The sequence below is a fragment of the Tursiops truncatus genome, chromosome 11 (assembly GCF_011762595.2).
Source record: "Tursiops truncatus isolate mTurTru1 chromosome 11, mTurTru1.mat.Y, whole genome shotgun sequence".
Lineage (NCBI taxonomy): Eukaryota > Metazoa > Chordata > Mammalia > Artiodactyla > Delphinidae > Tursiops > Tursiops truncatus.
Window position 1 is genome coordinate 25,490,273 of NC_047044.1, and position 17,410 is coordinate 25,507,682.

Here is a 17,410-nt window from a genome sequence, read left to right on the forward strand (position 1 = left end):
AGTATTCTGTGCTGTAAATTTGGATTTGAAACTTGATTTCTTGGAATATTTTTAAATTCTAGGATTATATCTCAGGAAACTCCTTGGTTATATAAATAATCATAACTATTAATTGCATGAATAGCCCTTAAACCAAACAAAAATACCTCCAAATTTAGAAGACTTCAAAAGCCATTCAGTAGAAAGCGGTATTTTTGGAAAGAAAAAAAGCATTGTGTTTGCTAAAATGCCGTGTGTTCTCTAATGCCTGCTCTGATTATTTGTGCACGTAAACCTTAGAATTGTTGCCTGTGACTAGCATTGTTGGAGGGTGGTGGAATCTGTTGCCATGGCAGAAGGAAAAGACGTAAGAAAAAGGCAAAGAATAAAAGCTGACATCTGGTTGATAGAACTTTCTTTTGCCCCCAACAGTTCTGCCCCAGAAAGGGATGAATGGCTAGAAGCAATTTCCAGGTCAATAGAAGAGTATGCCAAGAAAAGAATCACATTCTGTCCCAGTAGGAGTCTTGATGAGGTATTGTCTTTTCCTTCTTATGTTTTTGCAGTGCATTTCAAATAGTTTTTACCTTAAAGAAACTTTTCCCAGGGGTTTAGAAAAGCAACATGTGTTTCACAGAAGGATTGGAGGTGTGTGCGTAATTTCAGAGCTAAATATTCATTCTGTTAATGTCTAACTACAAGTCTATGATAGCATATAGTGCATTCATATTTTTTCTAGTTATAAAACCTCATTGTAGAAAATACAGTATAGTTTAAGGAAGAAACTAATTGGCTGTTATTGCACTACCTCAGGCATCTTTTAAAGTTAATTTTGCACTAGAGGATTGTTGGAATGTAGCTAATCTTAATATCCTAATAACATGAAAAATATGATAGCTCATATTTCATCCACATCCTTAATGATACCATCAGCATTGTGAGCTGCCAGTCCAAATAAAAAGGCTTGATGCTGTAGCAGGCAGTGTGCATAGAGATAATCAGAAGTCGTTCTTCCACAGGCTGACTCAGAAAATAAAGACGAAGTTAGTCCTCTTGGATCCAAGGCTCCCATCTGGATTCCTGATACCAGAGCTACGATGTGTATGATCTGCACAAGTGAATTTACTCTGACCTGGAGACGACATCACTGTCGGGCCTGTGGAAAGGTTAGAGAGGATCACACTCACCTCCCTTGTGATTTTCAATAGCTCTAAGCTGTACATAACGAAGAAGCATGTTTCTCCTTGTAAACCATTGGGGGTCGGGGGAGACATTGAATCGTAGGTGGTATCTCCTCTACATATTTAGGCACAAGGCAATCTTATTAGGGAACTTAGCTCTTCCTAGCCCAAGATTACTTCAGAATGTCCATAATAGATCATGTTCATTTTTTAAAAAACTAATAAATTCAAATTAAATAGATGCTCACATTTACAGATAATTATTGAAACTGCATTTATCTAAATACTAAGTTCTTAGTAGGAGGAAACTTTCAGTGTTGAAGTTATCACTAGTGATGTTTCTGAGTCTTTGTGATGTTTTTAGTAAAATGAGCATTGTAACAATGACATCAGAGAGTTACTATAAAGATTTAATGGGTCTTATTTAGACAGCATTTAATCTGGGCCAGACACTGGGAAGAGGCACAGCAGAGGTGTTCATAGTTGCAGCAGTGACGATGACAATGACGATGATGACGAAGATGATAAATACAGCTAACACAGGAATTCCTACGCACCGGGCACTGTTCTAAACATTTTGCACATGTTAACTCCTTTAGTATATTATTATCTGTAGTAAGCACTCAGTAATAATCTGTGGCCTCTTCAAGTGTGGTATTGTGTGTGAGTCCCCTACAAGCCTGAGCTCCACTGAATTTTTATTCAGACTCAGTGACTATGAAAAGGTTTTGAAAACTAGACAGAACTATAAATTGTAACATAACTGATGGTTTAGATACAAAGGTTATTCTAAATGAAATAATTCCAATGTGTTTTCAGATTGTATGCCAAGCTTGTTCATCCAATAAATATGGATTAGATTACCTGAAAAATCAACCAGCAAGAGTATGTGAACATTGTTTCCAAGAACTGCAGAAATTAGGTAATATATAAGTAAAGATTTAATTGAAAATTCCATTATTCCCCAGATACTTTCAGACAACCTTCTGAAAGAATCATCTTAGGCACATTAGCAATATGATTGGTGATACTTCTCTCAAAATATTAAGTATCTTGCTTTCTTAACTTAGTGAAGCTTTCTTAACTCATATTTTGTGGTAATTCCAAGAAAGGTTGGACTGAAACTTATTTTTACTCTGAAAACGGTTTTGCTGAGGATCCTGATTGTAGAAATGTAATCACAGGATAAAATGCTTGGAGTAGTTACAGGGGAACTTTAACTTCCAAATAATTTTCAAGTTTCTAGTTTCACAACTGTGTGCTCATTACAAATCATTTTTATCGTATTAGTAAAGTAATTCTCTATGGAAACATACTAGGTGGCACTTTGTTAGCCTTATTCTAATCACTTGGACTAATGTAGTGAGGTTTTATTTTACATCTAAATGTGCGGCTTTTCGCCAACTACAAAATGATAAATCAAATCTGCCTGTTCGTTATTTGCAAGTATCCATCCCTACAGTTAAGGGGAATGCAGTTCAGGTCTATATTTTGGGACGAGATCCTGAAACTTAAAGGATCTAAATTTTTAAAAGATTATCCTTCATGTTGATGAAGAATAGCTTTTCATCATCAATGAGAATATCTAAATGAATAACTAGATGATATGCCATTTCAGAATCCATATATTTATAGAGGAATTGTTTGTTATTATCTGTATACATTTTCCAAAAAGACACGTTCACCTAATCTTTTGCCACCCTTATGTTCCTCCCTTTGTTCTCCGGGTATATAATATAGGCTCAAACATTCAAAATTCATTTTTGAATACTCCTCCCTCATCACACACACCCATTTGGTCAGTAAATCTTGTCAAATTTATGTTTGAAAAACCTGTCTTGCTCTTGAATTCTTTATCCACCTCAGCCTTAACAAAGCCTTCATTATCTTTCATGTGGACTACTGTCCTAATTTCCTAACAGGTTTTTCTGCTGCAAATCCTTCCTCTTTCCTACTGCCAGATTTATTTTTCTAAATTCAGTCTGCTCGTGTTACTTCCCAGCCCAAAAGGCCTTTCTTTGATTTCCCACTGCCTAAAAGACAGTCCTTAGAACCAGCCATTTTTTTCCCAGCCTCACCTCCAAATAGATGAACTAATTTCACATCTGTGTGCTTTTGCTTATGCTGACTTGTCTTCATGGACTGTTCTTCCTCCGCTTTTTAGCTTGGCAAACTCCTACTTATACCTTAATGCTAACTCAAAACTCTCATTTTCCCAGCTTTCCTTGAACCTCTGCAGTGAAAATTAATTACTTCCTCATCTTGTCTTATAGTCCCTTTTCTAGCATTTTGTTCATTGTAATATTATTTGGTCATGTATCTAGATACTAAATGATGTTGTCAGTTTGGGTTTTTTTTAAAGTCAGGAGGGAAATTTTTTCAATTTTTTTTAAAGTTGGTAGTACATAAACATGTTTCAGAATTCTTAAGGCACAAAAGGTCAATCCGTTCATATGGCTTGCAGTTAAAAAAGTATAAAATCATAGACAGTGGGAAGTCTTCCTCCCACTCAGCTTCCAGCCTGGGGAAGTATCATAAGTTTCTTAAGTATCCTTCCATGGATATTTATGCAACAACGTTTATTGATTTGGATTAAATTGAATTGCAGAATGCTTACCATTGGTTATATAAGTGTACCTGATTTGTTTTAGATCACCAGCACTCTCCTAAGATTGGATCTCCTGGAAATCACAAGTCTCCTTCAAGCACCTTATCATCAGTCTTACATAGTATTCCATCAGGGAGGAAACAGAAAAAAATCCCAGCTGCTCTCAAAGAAGTAAGTGTTTCCATTAGACTTGCAACCTGATAGAGGCTGAATTATTCATACACTTATAATACAATATTTTTCTTTCATAAAGGAAGACGTCATTTCCCAGCACTATTAAGACATGCATTGTAATACTGGTGATGGATGTGGTTGAGGCCTCACGATCTTGCTTGATCTCCCTTATGACCTGAGTCATTTAGAAAATGCCTGTTGAAAGGTTTGGAGAACATTTTATAGCAATGATAGAAAGGAAAGATAACTGGGACATGTGTGAATTTTTAAAATTACTTTGAGGAGACCCCTTCCTTTCTCCTTTGAGGTGAGGGAAGAAGTCTATAGAATATTTGGGGCATTTTATTAGCATTTACTCATCTGCATGGCTTGTTTTTTATAGGCATTAGTTGGTTATATACAGCTGATATCACTGATAGTATGTTGTTCTTCCTTTAACTTAAAAGAAAAAAATTTTAAGTGATAATAGACTATAGAGTTAGACCTGCCATTGGAGTAAATCCACAGGCATCAATGATATCCTATCCCAGTTCCTCAAATTCAGGTGTTCAGTCAGCCAGTGTCAAGAATTCAGACAGTCCTGCCTTTCTGGTCACTCCTATTTTGATTTTTGTTAATTAGTTCTACCCATGCCAGTTTTGTGGCCAGGAGAGTAGTTTTAAATTCTGTTCTCTTGCTTGGTTGCTGTGGAGGTCTTCTATCATGGAAGAGCAAACAGCTCTAAAAATTTGACCAGGATCATGTTTCTCATGTAAAGTTGAGTGTATTTCATCATGGCCATTGAAACACTAGGAAGTGATTTATAGCCAATCTCATGATATAGTAAAAATAGGACTTACATACAGTTCCATTTGCCAAGTTTCATGTGGAACTGGGTAAGCCAACTGAATGAATACCCCTGAACTGTATTTCTTCCATCACACAGTTCCTGAATCTAAATGTACATTCAAAAACCTTAAGGTTCTTAACCAACCAAATTAAGTTCTCTGTAATTTTTCACCTCTCCATGCTGATGTCACATTTTATAAATATAATTCTTACCTGTGCTCCCCTCTTTAGTCGAAACTCCACTGGCTACCAAAACTCGTTATGGTTTGTAGACTAGACTCAACCTAATTCCAATCCTTTTTTGTACATCTTTCCACCCAGCCACACAAACAGGCCTTCCTGGCTGCAGCCATTTCTCCCTTGGCTCCACTGGTTCTCAAAGCATCCTCCAGAGCGGCAGCAGCACCGCCTGGGAACTTATAGAAATGCAGATTCCTGGGCCCACCCACACTGTATGGAATCAGAAACTTTAACCAGCATTCTTGGTGATTCAGATATATGTGTACTAAAGTTTGAGGGCCATTGCCTTGCTCCTTTGTGGTCACACGGGGAAATTTATCCAGTTAAGTGCTATAAAAGTCAAAGTAGTCTCCTCAGAAAGCTGTGTTTTTTTGGTCTTTTTTTAAAAAACTGAGGTGAAATTCACATAACATATAATTAACCATTTTAAAATATACAATTCAGTAGTATTTGGTGTATTCACAGTGATGTGTAACTGCCATATTGCTCCAATTTCAAAACTTTTTCATCACCTCATAAGAATACCCTGTGTCTGCTAAGTAATCAGTCCCCACTACCCCCTCCCTCCAACCCCTGGCAACCATGGATCTGCTCTATGTATTTGCCTATTCTGGATCTATCATATAAAAGGAGTCATACAATATATGACCCTTGTGTCTGGCTTCTTTCACTTAGCACAGTGTTTTTGAGGTTCATCTAAGTTATAGCATGTATCAGCACTTTGTTTCTTTTTATGTCTGCATAGTACTCCTTTTTATGTATGTACTACAACTTAGCCATTCATCGGTTGATGGACACTTGGGTTGTTTCCACCTTTTGGCTATTGTGAATAATGCTCCTATAAACATTTGTGTGCAGATTTCCATGTGGACTTATGTTTCCATTTGTCTTGGTTATATACCTAGAAGTGAAATTGCTTGATCATACAGTAATTCTGTGTTTAACTTTTTGAGGAATTAGGAAGTTGTGTTCTTATTCTAGTGATGTTCAGTACATTTTTAGAAATTCCTCTTTTTTAGAATTACATACATTCAGAGCCTCAGCACCCTCAGTAATGGCGGGCTGCGTCTCTTGAGTTGGATTTCATTTATTTTTTATTTTTTAAAATTTATTTATTTAATTTATTTATTTTTGGCTGCTTTGGTTCTTCGTTGCTGTGCATGGCTTTCTCTAGTTGCTGCAAGCGGGGGCTACTCTTTGGTGCGGTGCGCGGGCTTCTCATAGCGGTGGCTTCTATTGTTGCAGAACACGGGCTCTAGGCACGCGGGCTTCAGTAGTTGTGGCTCATGGGCTAACTAATTGTGGCTCGTGGGCTCTAGAGCGCAGGCTCAGTAGTTGTGGCACACGGGCTTAGTTGCTCTGTGGCATGTGGGATATTCCCAGACCAGTGCTCAAAACCGTATCCCCTGCATTGGCAGGCGGATTCTTAACCACTGCACCACCAGGGAAACCCATTTATTTTTTAAATAAATCATTGGAAGGAAAGTTTTGTGAATCAATTAGGTGATTAAGCTGGTTAACACCAACTTTGCTTTTAAAAAGATTATTTAGAGGACTATGTATGACTATTTAGTATTGGGATTAATCTTTTATGGCTAATAAATTAATTGTAAAATATTCCAAAAGAGTAATGTACAAAATATTTTGGGCAATGATAGTAACACTTAACATAAGTACATAGTGGGTATCCCAATGTGACTACATTTTAAGAGAAAACTCCTTTGAATGTAAACATTTTAGTTTTTTTTTTTTTAATTACTTAGTAGTCTTATACAGGGATGTTATTTCTGTATACAAATTTACTTGAGAGATATTTCTAATTTAACATTAGATATAAATTTTCCACTTGGGACTTCTCTGGCAGTCCAGTGGTTAAGACTCCACGCTCCCAATGCAGGGGGCACGGGTTCGATCCCTGGTCAGGGAACTAAGATGCCACATGCCACCCGGTGTGGCCAATAAATAAATAAATAAAATTTCCACTAAACAATATATCATCCTTTTTATGAAATGTATAAGAAATTAATACAATTACTACATGATTAAAGATATACTTTAAAATTCATAGACCGCATCTCTATTAGTCTTCTATTGCTTTGTACCAAATTACCACAAATGTAGTGGCTTAAAACAACACACATTTATTATCTCAGGAGCTTAGATGGGATCTCTTTAGGGCGGCAGTCAAGGTGTTGGCCAGCATTGAGTTCTCATCTGGAGGCTGACTAGGGAAAGATCTACCCTGCTCCTAGGTGCTGCCCTTAGCTCCTTGCCACGTGGGCCTCCGCACACGTCTGCTTACTTCTTCAAAGCCAGCATGGTAGAAAGTCTCTAGAGCCAGTCTGCTAGCAAGATAGAGTCTTATGTAATGTAATATAATCATGGGAGTGGTAGCCCATCACCTTCACCATATTCTGTTGGTTAGGAGCAGTCACAGGTCCTGCCCACACTGGAGGGGAGGAGATGCTACGACAGCCTGATTCTCAGTGGGAAGCCACCTTGGGAGTCTGTTCACCATACCACCAATAAGGCAGTTCCTAAACTTGGCTTTTATATCTCTATTTTTCCTATATTTAAAAAGAGAAAAGTTTCAACTGCCATATTATAATCACTGAAGGCTTAGTGTCTTTTACCTAGAGATTGAAACACTTTCAGCCTTTTATGAAGCAAAACAAGCTTCTTTTCTTTTAGACCAAAATTTGGGGAGCAGAAACTGATCCTTAAAGTCACCATTAAGGGACTTCCGTCATAGTCCAGTGGTTAAGAATTTGCCTTCCAATACAGGGGACTTGGGTTCGATCCCTGGTCAGGGAACAAAGATCACACATGTCGCGGGGCAACTAAGCCCGCGTGCCACAACTACAGAGCCCACATGCTCTGGAGCCCAAGAGCCACAACTAGATAGAAGCCCGAGTGCTGCAACGAAGAGCCCTCATGCGGCAACAAAAGATCCTGCGTGCCGCAATAAGACCCGACACAGCCAAAAATAATAAATAAATAAATAGTTTTTTGAAAAAAAATCACCATTAATAGTAGAATTTTCTGGGAATTCCCTGGTGGTCCAGTGGTTAGGACTCTGTGCTTTCACTGCCAGGGCCTGGGTTTGATCCCTGGTCAGGAAACTAAGATCCCGCAAGCCATGCAGGCATGGCCAAAAAAAAAAAAAAAGAATTTTCTATTTACTTTTTTATTGATAAAGTTTTTAGAAATCCAGAAAGTTATTTCAGGAACTGAGTTAAAGGTTTAAGTAATTTTCCCTAACACCCAAAATAAGAGGAGCAATAAAGAATATATACTGTCCCAAAATACAGCTTTAAAAAGGCATTTTTCTGGAGTGGGTGTGGAGAAAAGGGAACCCTCTTGCACTGTTGTTGGGAATGTAAATTGATACAGCCACTATGGAGAACAGTATGGAGGTTCCTTAAAAAACTACAAATAGAACTACCATATGACCCAGCAATCCCACTACTGGGCATATACCCTGAGAAAACCATAATTCAAAAAGAGTCATGTACCACAATGTTCATTGCAGCTCTATTTACAATAGCCGGGACATGGAAGCAGCACATATACACAATGGAATATTTCTCAGCCATAAAAAGAAACGAAATTATTTGTAGTGAGGTGGATGGACCTAGAGTCTGTCATACAGAGTGAAGTAAGTCAGAAAGAGAAAAACAAATACTGTATGCTAACACGTATATATGGAATCTAAAAAAAAAATGGTTCTGAAGAACCTAGGGGCAGGACAGGAATAAAGATGCAGACGTAGAGAATGGACTTGACATGGGGAGTGGGAAGGGTAAGCTGGGACGAAGTGAGAGGAGAGTGGCATGGACATATATACACTACCAAATGTAAAATAGATAGCTAGTAGGAAGCAGCCACATAGCACAGCAAGATCAGCTCAGTGCTTTGTGACCACTTAGAGGGGTGGGATAGGGAGGGTGGGAGGGAGATGCAAGAGGGAGGAGATATGGGGATATATGTATATGTTTAGCTGATTCACTTTGTTGTACAGCAGAAACTAACACAATACTGTAAAGCGGGGCTTCCCTGGTGGCGCAGTGGTTGAGAGTCTGCCTGCCGATGCAGGGGACATGGGTTCGTGTCCCGGTCCGGGAAGATCCCACATGCCGTGGAGCGGCTGGGCCTGTGAACCATGGCTGCTGAGCCTGCGTGTCCAGAGCCTGTGCTCCGCAACGGGAGAGGCCACAACAGTGAGAGGGCCGCGTACCGCAAAAAAAAAAAAAAAAAAAAAATACTGTGAAGCAATTATACTCCAATAAAGATGTTAAAAAATAAAGTGGATGGATCTTAAAAAAAGATAAAAGGCATTTTTGACATGTGGAATTATTATTCATCTTCTGGCAACCGAGAAAATACAGGTGAACCCGCAAAGAAACACATACATGCAAGCACAGTTAAACCAGGTAAAATTCTGGAATTGCTTCTAAAAGGAAGGATTTTATGCTCATGGCATGGCAGTATTCAATTTGTACAGTAGCAGATTTTGAAAATAAACAATTTCATTCTGAAACATGATATTCTTATTATGGTTATTGCTTTCAGCACCAATGATCAAAAGCAACTTTGTGATTTTAAATTTTGTTTTTGTATGAAAACTATTAAACTGTGTGTGGGGTTTGCTTACCTAGGTATCAGCGAACACAGAAGATTCTTCTATGAGTGGCTACTTGTACAGATCAAAGGGCAATAAAAAACCTTGGAAACACTTGTGGTTTGTCATAAAAAATAAAGTGCTATATACGTATGCTGCAAGTGAGGTAAGATCTGAAATCTAAACATGAATAATTTGAGGGTCTTGTTTTATAATGCTACCTGGAAATAATTACAATGTTTGCCTAATTTATTTGTTTTGTCTCTGTTTTTTGTTTTACTTTGCTTTGGGAGGGGGGGAGATGTTGCTGTTATTTTTGACATGAACAGGGTCCTTGTTTTGTATCTAAAGAGCTCTTACTCAGAAATGTTAGGAATTTTCCATAGTGTTAAAATGTAAGTTTGGGGAGTGTCATGTGACTACTGACTACTTCACTAAAGGCAGAGGTTCGGTGGGACTGGGATATATCGCCTTTCTGAGCTACATTTTCTACATCCATAAAATGAAAGTAATATAATTACTTACCTCCTGTGGTTGTAGAGAAATAATGTGAAATTCAGTGGATATGAACACGCTGAAAACTGTCTGGCACAGTGTCTGGCTCATGGTGTAGGTGAGGCAGGGGTGTCCCAATAAATATCGTTGAATAAATGAAAGGTGAATAAGTTGCTAGAATTACCATTGTTTTATATATATGTATTTGAAATTAAGTTAGAGTTATATAGATCAAGAGTTTGCAGATCTGAATTTTGTATCAACTTAGAAACCCATCTCCTTTTGTGTCTTTGTAAATTTAGGATGTGGCAGCTTTGGAGAGTCAACCTTTACTAGGATTCACTGTCACTCAAGTCAAAGATGAGAATTCAGAGTCGAGAGTATTTCAGTTACTGCACAAAAACATGTTATTTTATGTATTCAAAGCAGATGATGCTCACTCGGCTCAGAAGTAAGTAATTTAGACATATTTTTCTTTCATACATTAGATTTCAAGTTGTTACTTTAACTGATTGATTTTAAAAATAACCTACTTCCATGCATGGAAACAACGAAGAATTTAAATCAGACGTACAATTTAGAAAGAATTTAACGTATTATTCAAACTCTTTAGAATTGTTTTAAAGACAGGCAAGAGTATCTGGAATATTTTCAGGAGGCAGAGAGGAAAAGAAAATAGGTAGTTCTGTCCAAAATATTTTGTGTACACATGACCTTCAAGGAAGCAGCATGATTCTCCTCTGCTGAAAGGAAGGGAAGCTGAGGTTATTTGACCTCTCCTCCAATGAGGTTAAGAATCTTCTCTTGAAACATTCTGGGACTTTGGCAATCCAATGATTCAATTGTGCCATGGAACAGCAGGGGTTTAAACAGCTGCTTGCTGACTTACTCCTTTGGGGAAAAGGTCAAACACATTAAGAGGCTCCCATGCTGTTCCCAATGACTGAGTAGAAAGAAATGGATATCATTTTAGGTGGAAAAGGCTGAAATAGTCTCTTCAAAATTCCAACAAGAATATTTATTTAGATGTCATGAGATGGCTTAACATAGAGAAGCATATCTCTGTGAAACTGAGGTCCTTTCTGAACAAAACAATTCAGTTCGCCTCCCTTTCATTTGATTTTCATTTTGGCCTCACAAAATATACATTTTGTTTTCACTAAGAGGTGCTCATGTTTTCTCAATAGGCTTTAAAAGTGCATGCAGATCAAAAAGAATACTTTAAATAAGCCAGGCTTGTCATTTCTTTAGGTAGTTAAAATTAATGTACCAGAATTATATATGTTCCTGAATAATAATCAGGTACTTTTGAGTACTGAAGAATATTTTTAAATTATGACACAACTATTGTTCTTTAAAAAATAGTTACTTGGGTAAAATAGTAATTGCCCTAAAATTCTGTTGGATATTATATTTCTCATCATTTTTACCTGAATTCATCATCAAGCTGATAAGCTTTTGAATATATATCTTTATGTCATTAAGTTGACAAGATAGAAAGCCCTTCAAGACAGAGCTGAATGTAGTTGGGTGAAGGGTATGAGCTTACTTGTTATTTAGAATTAATACAGGCTAATTTATAAATTTCTCTTTAGGTTAATATCATATGCGTTGCTGTATTTAGAATACGTTATACATTATATTATAGAATTATAGAATATTAAAATTATAGAATTATAAATTATAGAATATTATATAGAATATATAGAATATTAAATTTATAGAATATAGAATTATAGAATATTATAGAATTATAGAATTTTAAATACAGAATATTATAGAATATTAAAATGTGTTATAGAATATTATAGAATATTAAAATTATAGATTATTAAAATGTGTTATATAGAATATTAAACACATTATAGAATATTATAGAATATTAAAATGTGTTAATTTTAATGGAAACTTTTGACTTTTAAAAAGCCTTTTTATTATGGTATAAAATTATATGCCATTTGCATTTTAAAATTTTTTTAAATTCCATCCTTAAAATGTGAGATAAATCTGCTACGGGCTACTTTTACTAACTACATTGAATGATTTCAAGTGTTCATGGTAAGTTTAGAAGCCATTACACTACTGGGGAGGTACAAAGAAACTACCTCCAAGTGTCTTCTGAATAATTGTAGCTGTGTATATTGTCAAATAAAACTTTTGAGGCAAAAGAATTTTAGAAAGACTTCTGTGAAAGTGAGACACTTTTATATTGCATGCAAACTTTAGGTCAACTGGGAGTAAACTACTAGATGCTAGATTCCCTTTCACTGAAAATATTAGAATAGGTCTGGACTACAGATGCCCAAGGAGTCTCTGGTTGGTAGAATTAAGAGATGAGGAGACAGGGACAGAGCTAGTATTCCCAAAGGCAGAAAGGGGGTTGAAATAAAGGCCTCTGCAGATATATCCACTTCCAAAATCAATTAAATGGGGTCAGTAGAACTTCATAGAGCCTATACATGAAATGGCCCCTTCCTCATGCTTCAAAGAAATAAGAGATGCACAGGAATTCCCTGGTGGTCCAGTGGTTATGACTTGGCGCTTTCACTGTCAGGGCCCGGGCTGTATCCCTGGTTGGGGAACTGAGATCCTGCAAGCTGTGTGGTATGGCCAAAAAAGAGAAAGAAGTAAGAGATGCACTTTTCAGGCCAAAGTTTGGTCCCAATTACCAAATAAAGGGTAGTTCTATACATACAGAATTCTCATTTGCTATAAGAAAGATCTTAAATATACTTGTTAGAGTAATTGGATCCACAGGCACAGCTATTATCTATACTGTCTTAACATATATTGGATGATTGTATTTTAAAATCTAACAAATTTCTCTTATAGGTGGATAGAAGCATTTCAAGAAGGCACAATATTGTAGCTGTATTTGTTTCATCTCTTGTGTGATTCCAAAAGGGTGGAATTTCATCAGAATAGAGTAAATGCAGTACAAAAATTTTATATAAGTGAACACTGCCAGGATAAATCCAACCAAAATCTTCATCAAAGAAATTATTTTGTTAGGTATAAGGTAATTTTTATAAAATGTTTGTTTTTCATGTATGTTATTTATTAAAAATTTGATGTTTACTTAATGGTCAGAGTTATTTCTGAGACTCACACTGAATTCTAAAGTCCCTAGCTGTTTGTGACACAGTCCATACTGTTTTCTCAGTGTGTTTTACAGTGTTACTTTGTAACATTCTCACTAGTGGTAAGTCTTTGTAAATAAAAAACACACATCAAGGAGCAAATTTCCATGCAGTGTTTGGTTTGGAAATTATGATTATAAAACAGCTGGTGAAAAAAACGCATGTCTTTGAATCAATAAATTTAGATGAATTTTTGTATCTTTTAATGGAAAAACACATGGCCAGTTTCTACCTCAGTAACTGTGAAATGAAATTCCAGTAAATTATCAAAAGTATTTCTACTGTTATGTACCTCTTTCGGTATGAGATAATGTTACATCATCAAGGAATTATAGCAAAGGGATAGAATCTGAATTTTCATCTAACTCAACAATGAGTAGGAAAAAGGATGTTTCCATTTGCAGGGGAGCACAAATAATCAACTCTATGGCCTTTACATTAAGTCTAATCTTTTTTTAAAAAACTACCATTTCAACACAAACATAAGTGTATTATTTCTTTAAAAAGCAAAATATGGCAAGCATTATATTACATGATGTCCCTTGCTATTGTAAGTATTCTGAGTCCAAGTCAATGGTGGTATTTGTATCTAAAAAGAATGTTACATTTTCTATAATATTGTGATTTTTTTTAAATGAACTGGAATTATCATATCAAAACCCACAAATTCAAAGCCAGTATTAGCGGAAATTGTATAGTATCATTTTTTAAAGGTTTTCTAATACCACTTTGTGTTATGTCCTCTCTGGTAATTAAAAAAGTATATTTTTCTTTAACCAACTGTCAGCGTACCTCATTAGGAAGGGTTTATATTCCTAATTTTGGTTCACATACTGTTTAACATATGAACTACTTTATATATAAAATTGATTAGCAGAAGTAAAATGAAATTAACACTATGATTAAAGTCATTCCTGATGTTCAAAATATACATTTATTGACTGAGCTTAAACTAAATATAAATTATCTTAAAAGGCAAGGTTATCCATAGAATATTTCATTAAAGGGCAAAATAAATTTCCCTTCTGCTTTTATATAAAGGATTTCCTAACTCAGTATTATATTTATGATTGCCAAGAGAATTACTCAGTGCCTTCTGAAGCCTTCTGAATGTTTGTTGCAGCACCAGGGTATCTACTAGACCTAGAGTTGGCTGCTGCAGTTTTTTGGGTATTGCTTGCTGTGGAATCACTTTGAATCCTCTTGCAACCTCACATAAAATCCTCACATGCTATCTCCCAAATCTTTTTGTCACTGTAGGTAAATTAACACTTCTTTGCAGCTCATTAATTTTAACCAAGATAGCATAAATAAGGCTTCCATGTTAAATCCCTGCAGTTTTTAGTGTGTCCTTTTTGGAGACCAAGGTTATGCCTTATACAGTGTTTCCTTCTATTTCATTGGGACTAGTAGCATTTTGCAAAACAACAAGTTATTGGAGTTCCTCCCTCCTCCTCTTGAGCTCTCAACCTTCTGACTACAAGATTTGGTTTAATCTGAATCTGAAAACTATCAACCAAGGCTATTCTGTCTTCTAACTGTTGGCTGAATCAAGAACCAGTTAAACATTTAAATACAAGAAACATTGCATAAACTTCTAGTAATTCTCCTAATTACATGTGAAACTCATGTATGATTACGCTAGCTATTGGCTTAGCCCCATGGAGGGCTTTGAAAATTAAAAAATATAGCGCCTTTTGAGGAAGCTATCAGATTACCAGCAACCCTCTGCCAAGATTTTTTTTTAAATTTTTTAATTTTATTTATTTTTTTATACAGCAGGTTCTTATTAGTTATCCATTTTATACATTTATATTAGTGTATATATGTCAATCCCAATCTCCCAATTCATCACACCCCCCACCCCCACCACTTTGCCCCCTTGGTGTCCATACGTTTGTTCTCTACATCTGTGGCTCTTTTTCTGCCCTGCAAACTGGTTCATCTGTACCATTTTTCTAGGTTCCACATATATGCATTAATATACAATATTTGTTTTCTTCTTTCTGACTTACTTTACACTGTATGCCAGTCTCTAGATCCATCCACGTCTCTACAAATGACCCAACTTCGTTCCTTTTTATGACTGAGTAATATTCCATTGTATATATGTACCACATCTTTTTTATCCATTCGTCTGTCGATGGGCATTTAGGTTGCTTCCATGACCTGGCTATTGTAAATAGTGCTGCAGTGAACATTGGGGTGCATATGCCTTTTTGAATTATAGTTTTCTCTGGGTATATGCCCAGTAGTGGGATTGCTGGGTCATATGGTAATTCTATTTTTAGTTTTTTAAGGAACCTCCATACTGTTCTCCATAGTGGCTGTATCAATTTACATTCCCACCAAGAGTGCAAGAGGGTTCCCTTTTCTCCACACCCTCTCCAGCATTTGTTGTTTGTAGATTTTCTGATGATGTCCATTCTAACGGGTGTGACGTAATACCTCATTGTAGTTTTGATTTGCATGTCTCTAATAATTAGTGATGTAGAGCAGCTTTTCATGTGCTTCTTGGCCATATGTATGTCTTCTTTGGACAAATGTCTAGGTCTTCTGCCCATTTCTTGGTTGGGTTGTTTGTTCTTTTAATATTGAGCTGCATGAGCTGTTTATATATTTTGGAGATTAATCCTTTGTCCATTGATTCGTTTGCAAATACTTTCCCCCATTCTGAGGGTTGTCTTTTCGTCTTGTTTGTAGTTTCCTTTGCTTTGCGAAAGCTTTTAAGTTTCATAGGGTCCCATTTGTTTATTTTTGTTTTTATTTCCATTACTCTAGGAGGTGGATCAAAAAAGATCTTGCTGTGATTTATGTCAGAGTGTTCTTCCTATGTTTTCCTCTAAGAGTTTTATACTGTCCGGTCTTACATTTAAGTCTCTAATCCATTCTGAGTTTATTTCTGTGTATGGTGTTAGGGACTGTTCTAATTTCATTCTTTTACATGTAGCTGTCCAGTTTTCCCAGCACACTTATTGAAGAGGCTGTCTTTTCTCCATTGTATATCCTTGCCTCCTTTGTCATAGTTTAGTTGACCATAGGTGCATGGGTTTATCTCTGTGCTTTCTATCCTGTTCCATTGATCTATATTTCTGTTTTGGTGCCAGTACCATATTGTCTTGATTACTGTAGCTTTGTAGTATAGTCTAAAGTCAGGGAGTCTGATTCCTCCAGCTCTGTTTTTTTCCTTCAAGACTGCTTTGGCTATTTGGGGTCTTTTGTGTCTCCATACAAATTTTAAGATTTTTTGTTCTAGTTCTGTAAAAAATGCCATTGGTAATTTGATAGGGATTGCATTGAATCTGTAGATTGCTTTGGGTAGTATAGTCATTTTCACAATGTTGATTCTTCCAATCCAAGAACATGGTATGTCTCTCCATCTGTTTATATCATCTTTAATTTCTTTCATCAGTGTCTTATAGTTTTCTGCATACAGGTCTTGTCTCCCTAGGTAGGCTTATTCCTAGGTATTTTATCCTTTTTCTTGCAGTGGTAAGTGGGAGTGTCTCCTTAGTTTCTCTCTCAGACTTTTCATCATTAGTGTATAGGAATGCAAGAGATTTCTGTGTATCCTGCAACTTCACCAAATTCATTGATTAGCTCTAGTAGTTTTCTGGTGGCATCTTTAGGATTCTCTTTGTATAGTATCATGTCACCTGCAAGCAGTGACAGTTTTACTTCTTCTTTTCCAATTTGTATTCCTTTTGTTTCTTTTTCTTCTCTGATTGCTGTGGCTTCCAAAACTATGTTGAATAATAGTGACGAGAGTGGACATCCTTGTCTTGTTCCTGATCTTAGAGGAAATGCTTTTAGTTTTTCACCATTGAGAATGATGTTTGCTGTGGGTTTGTCGTATATGGCCTTTATTATGTTGAGGTAGGTTCCCTCTATGCCCACTTTCTGGATAGTTTTTATTATAAATGGGTGTTGAATTTTGTCAAAAGCTTTTTCTGCATCTATTGAGATGATCCTATGGTTTTTATTCTTCAATTTGTTAATATGGTGTATCACATTGATTGATTTGTGTATACTGAAGAATCCTTGCATCCCTGGGATAAATCCCACTTGATCTTGGTGTATGATCCTTTTAATGTGTTGTTGTATTCTGTTTGCTAGTATTTTGTTGAGGATTTTTGCATCTATA

General features: G+C 36.3%; 1 protein-coding gene across 3 annotated transcripts in view; it reads left to right on the forward strand.

Moving 5' to 3' along the window:
- FGD6 (FYVE, RhoGEF and PH domain containing 6) overlaps positions 1-13,204 on the forward strand; it is a 109,124-nt gene extending 95,920 nt beyond the window's left edge. For all 3 annotated transcript variants that reach the window (XM_019918631.3, XM_073788339.1, XM_019918630.3), the window contains 7 exons: positions 412-514; positions 999-1,145; positions 1,980-2,082; positions 3,812-3,939; positions 9,669-9,797; positions 10,429-10,577; positions 12,959-13,204. In XM_019918631.3, the coding sequence (XP_019774190.2) occupies positions 412-514; positions 999-1,145; positions 1,980-2,082; positions 3,812-3,939; positions 9,669-9,797; positions 10,429-10,577; positions 12,959-12,995 (796 nt within the window). In that variant the 3' untranslated portion in view covers positions 12,996-13,204. The remainder of the gene's footprint in view (positions 1-411; positions 515-998; positions 1,146-1,979; positions 2,083-3,811; positions 3,940-9,668; positions 9,798-10,428; positions 10,578-12,958) is intronic.
- Positions 13,205-17,410: the final 4,206 nt, after the last annotated feature.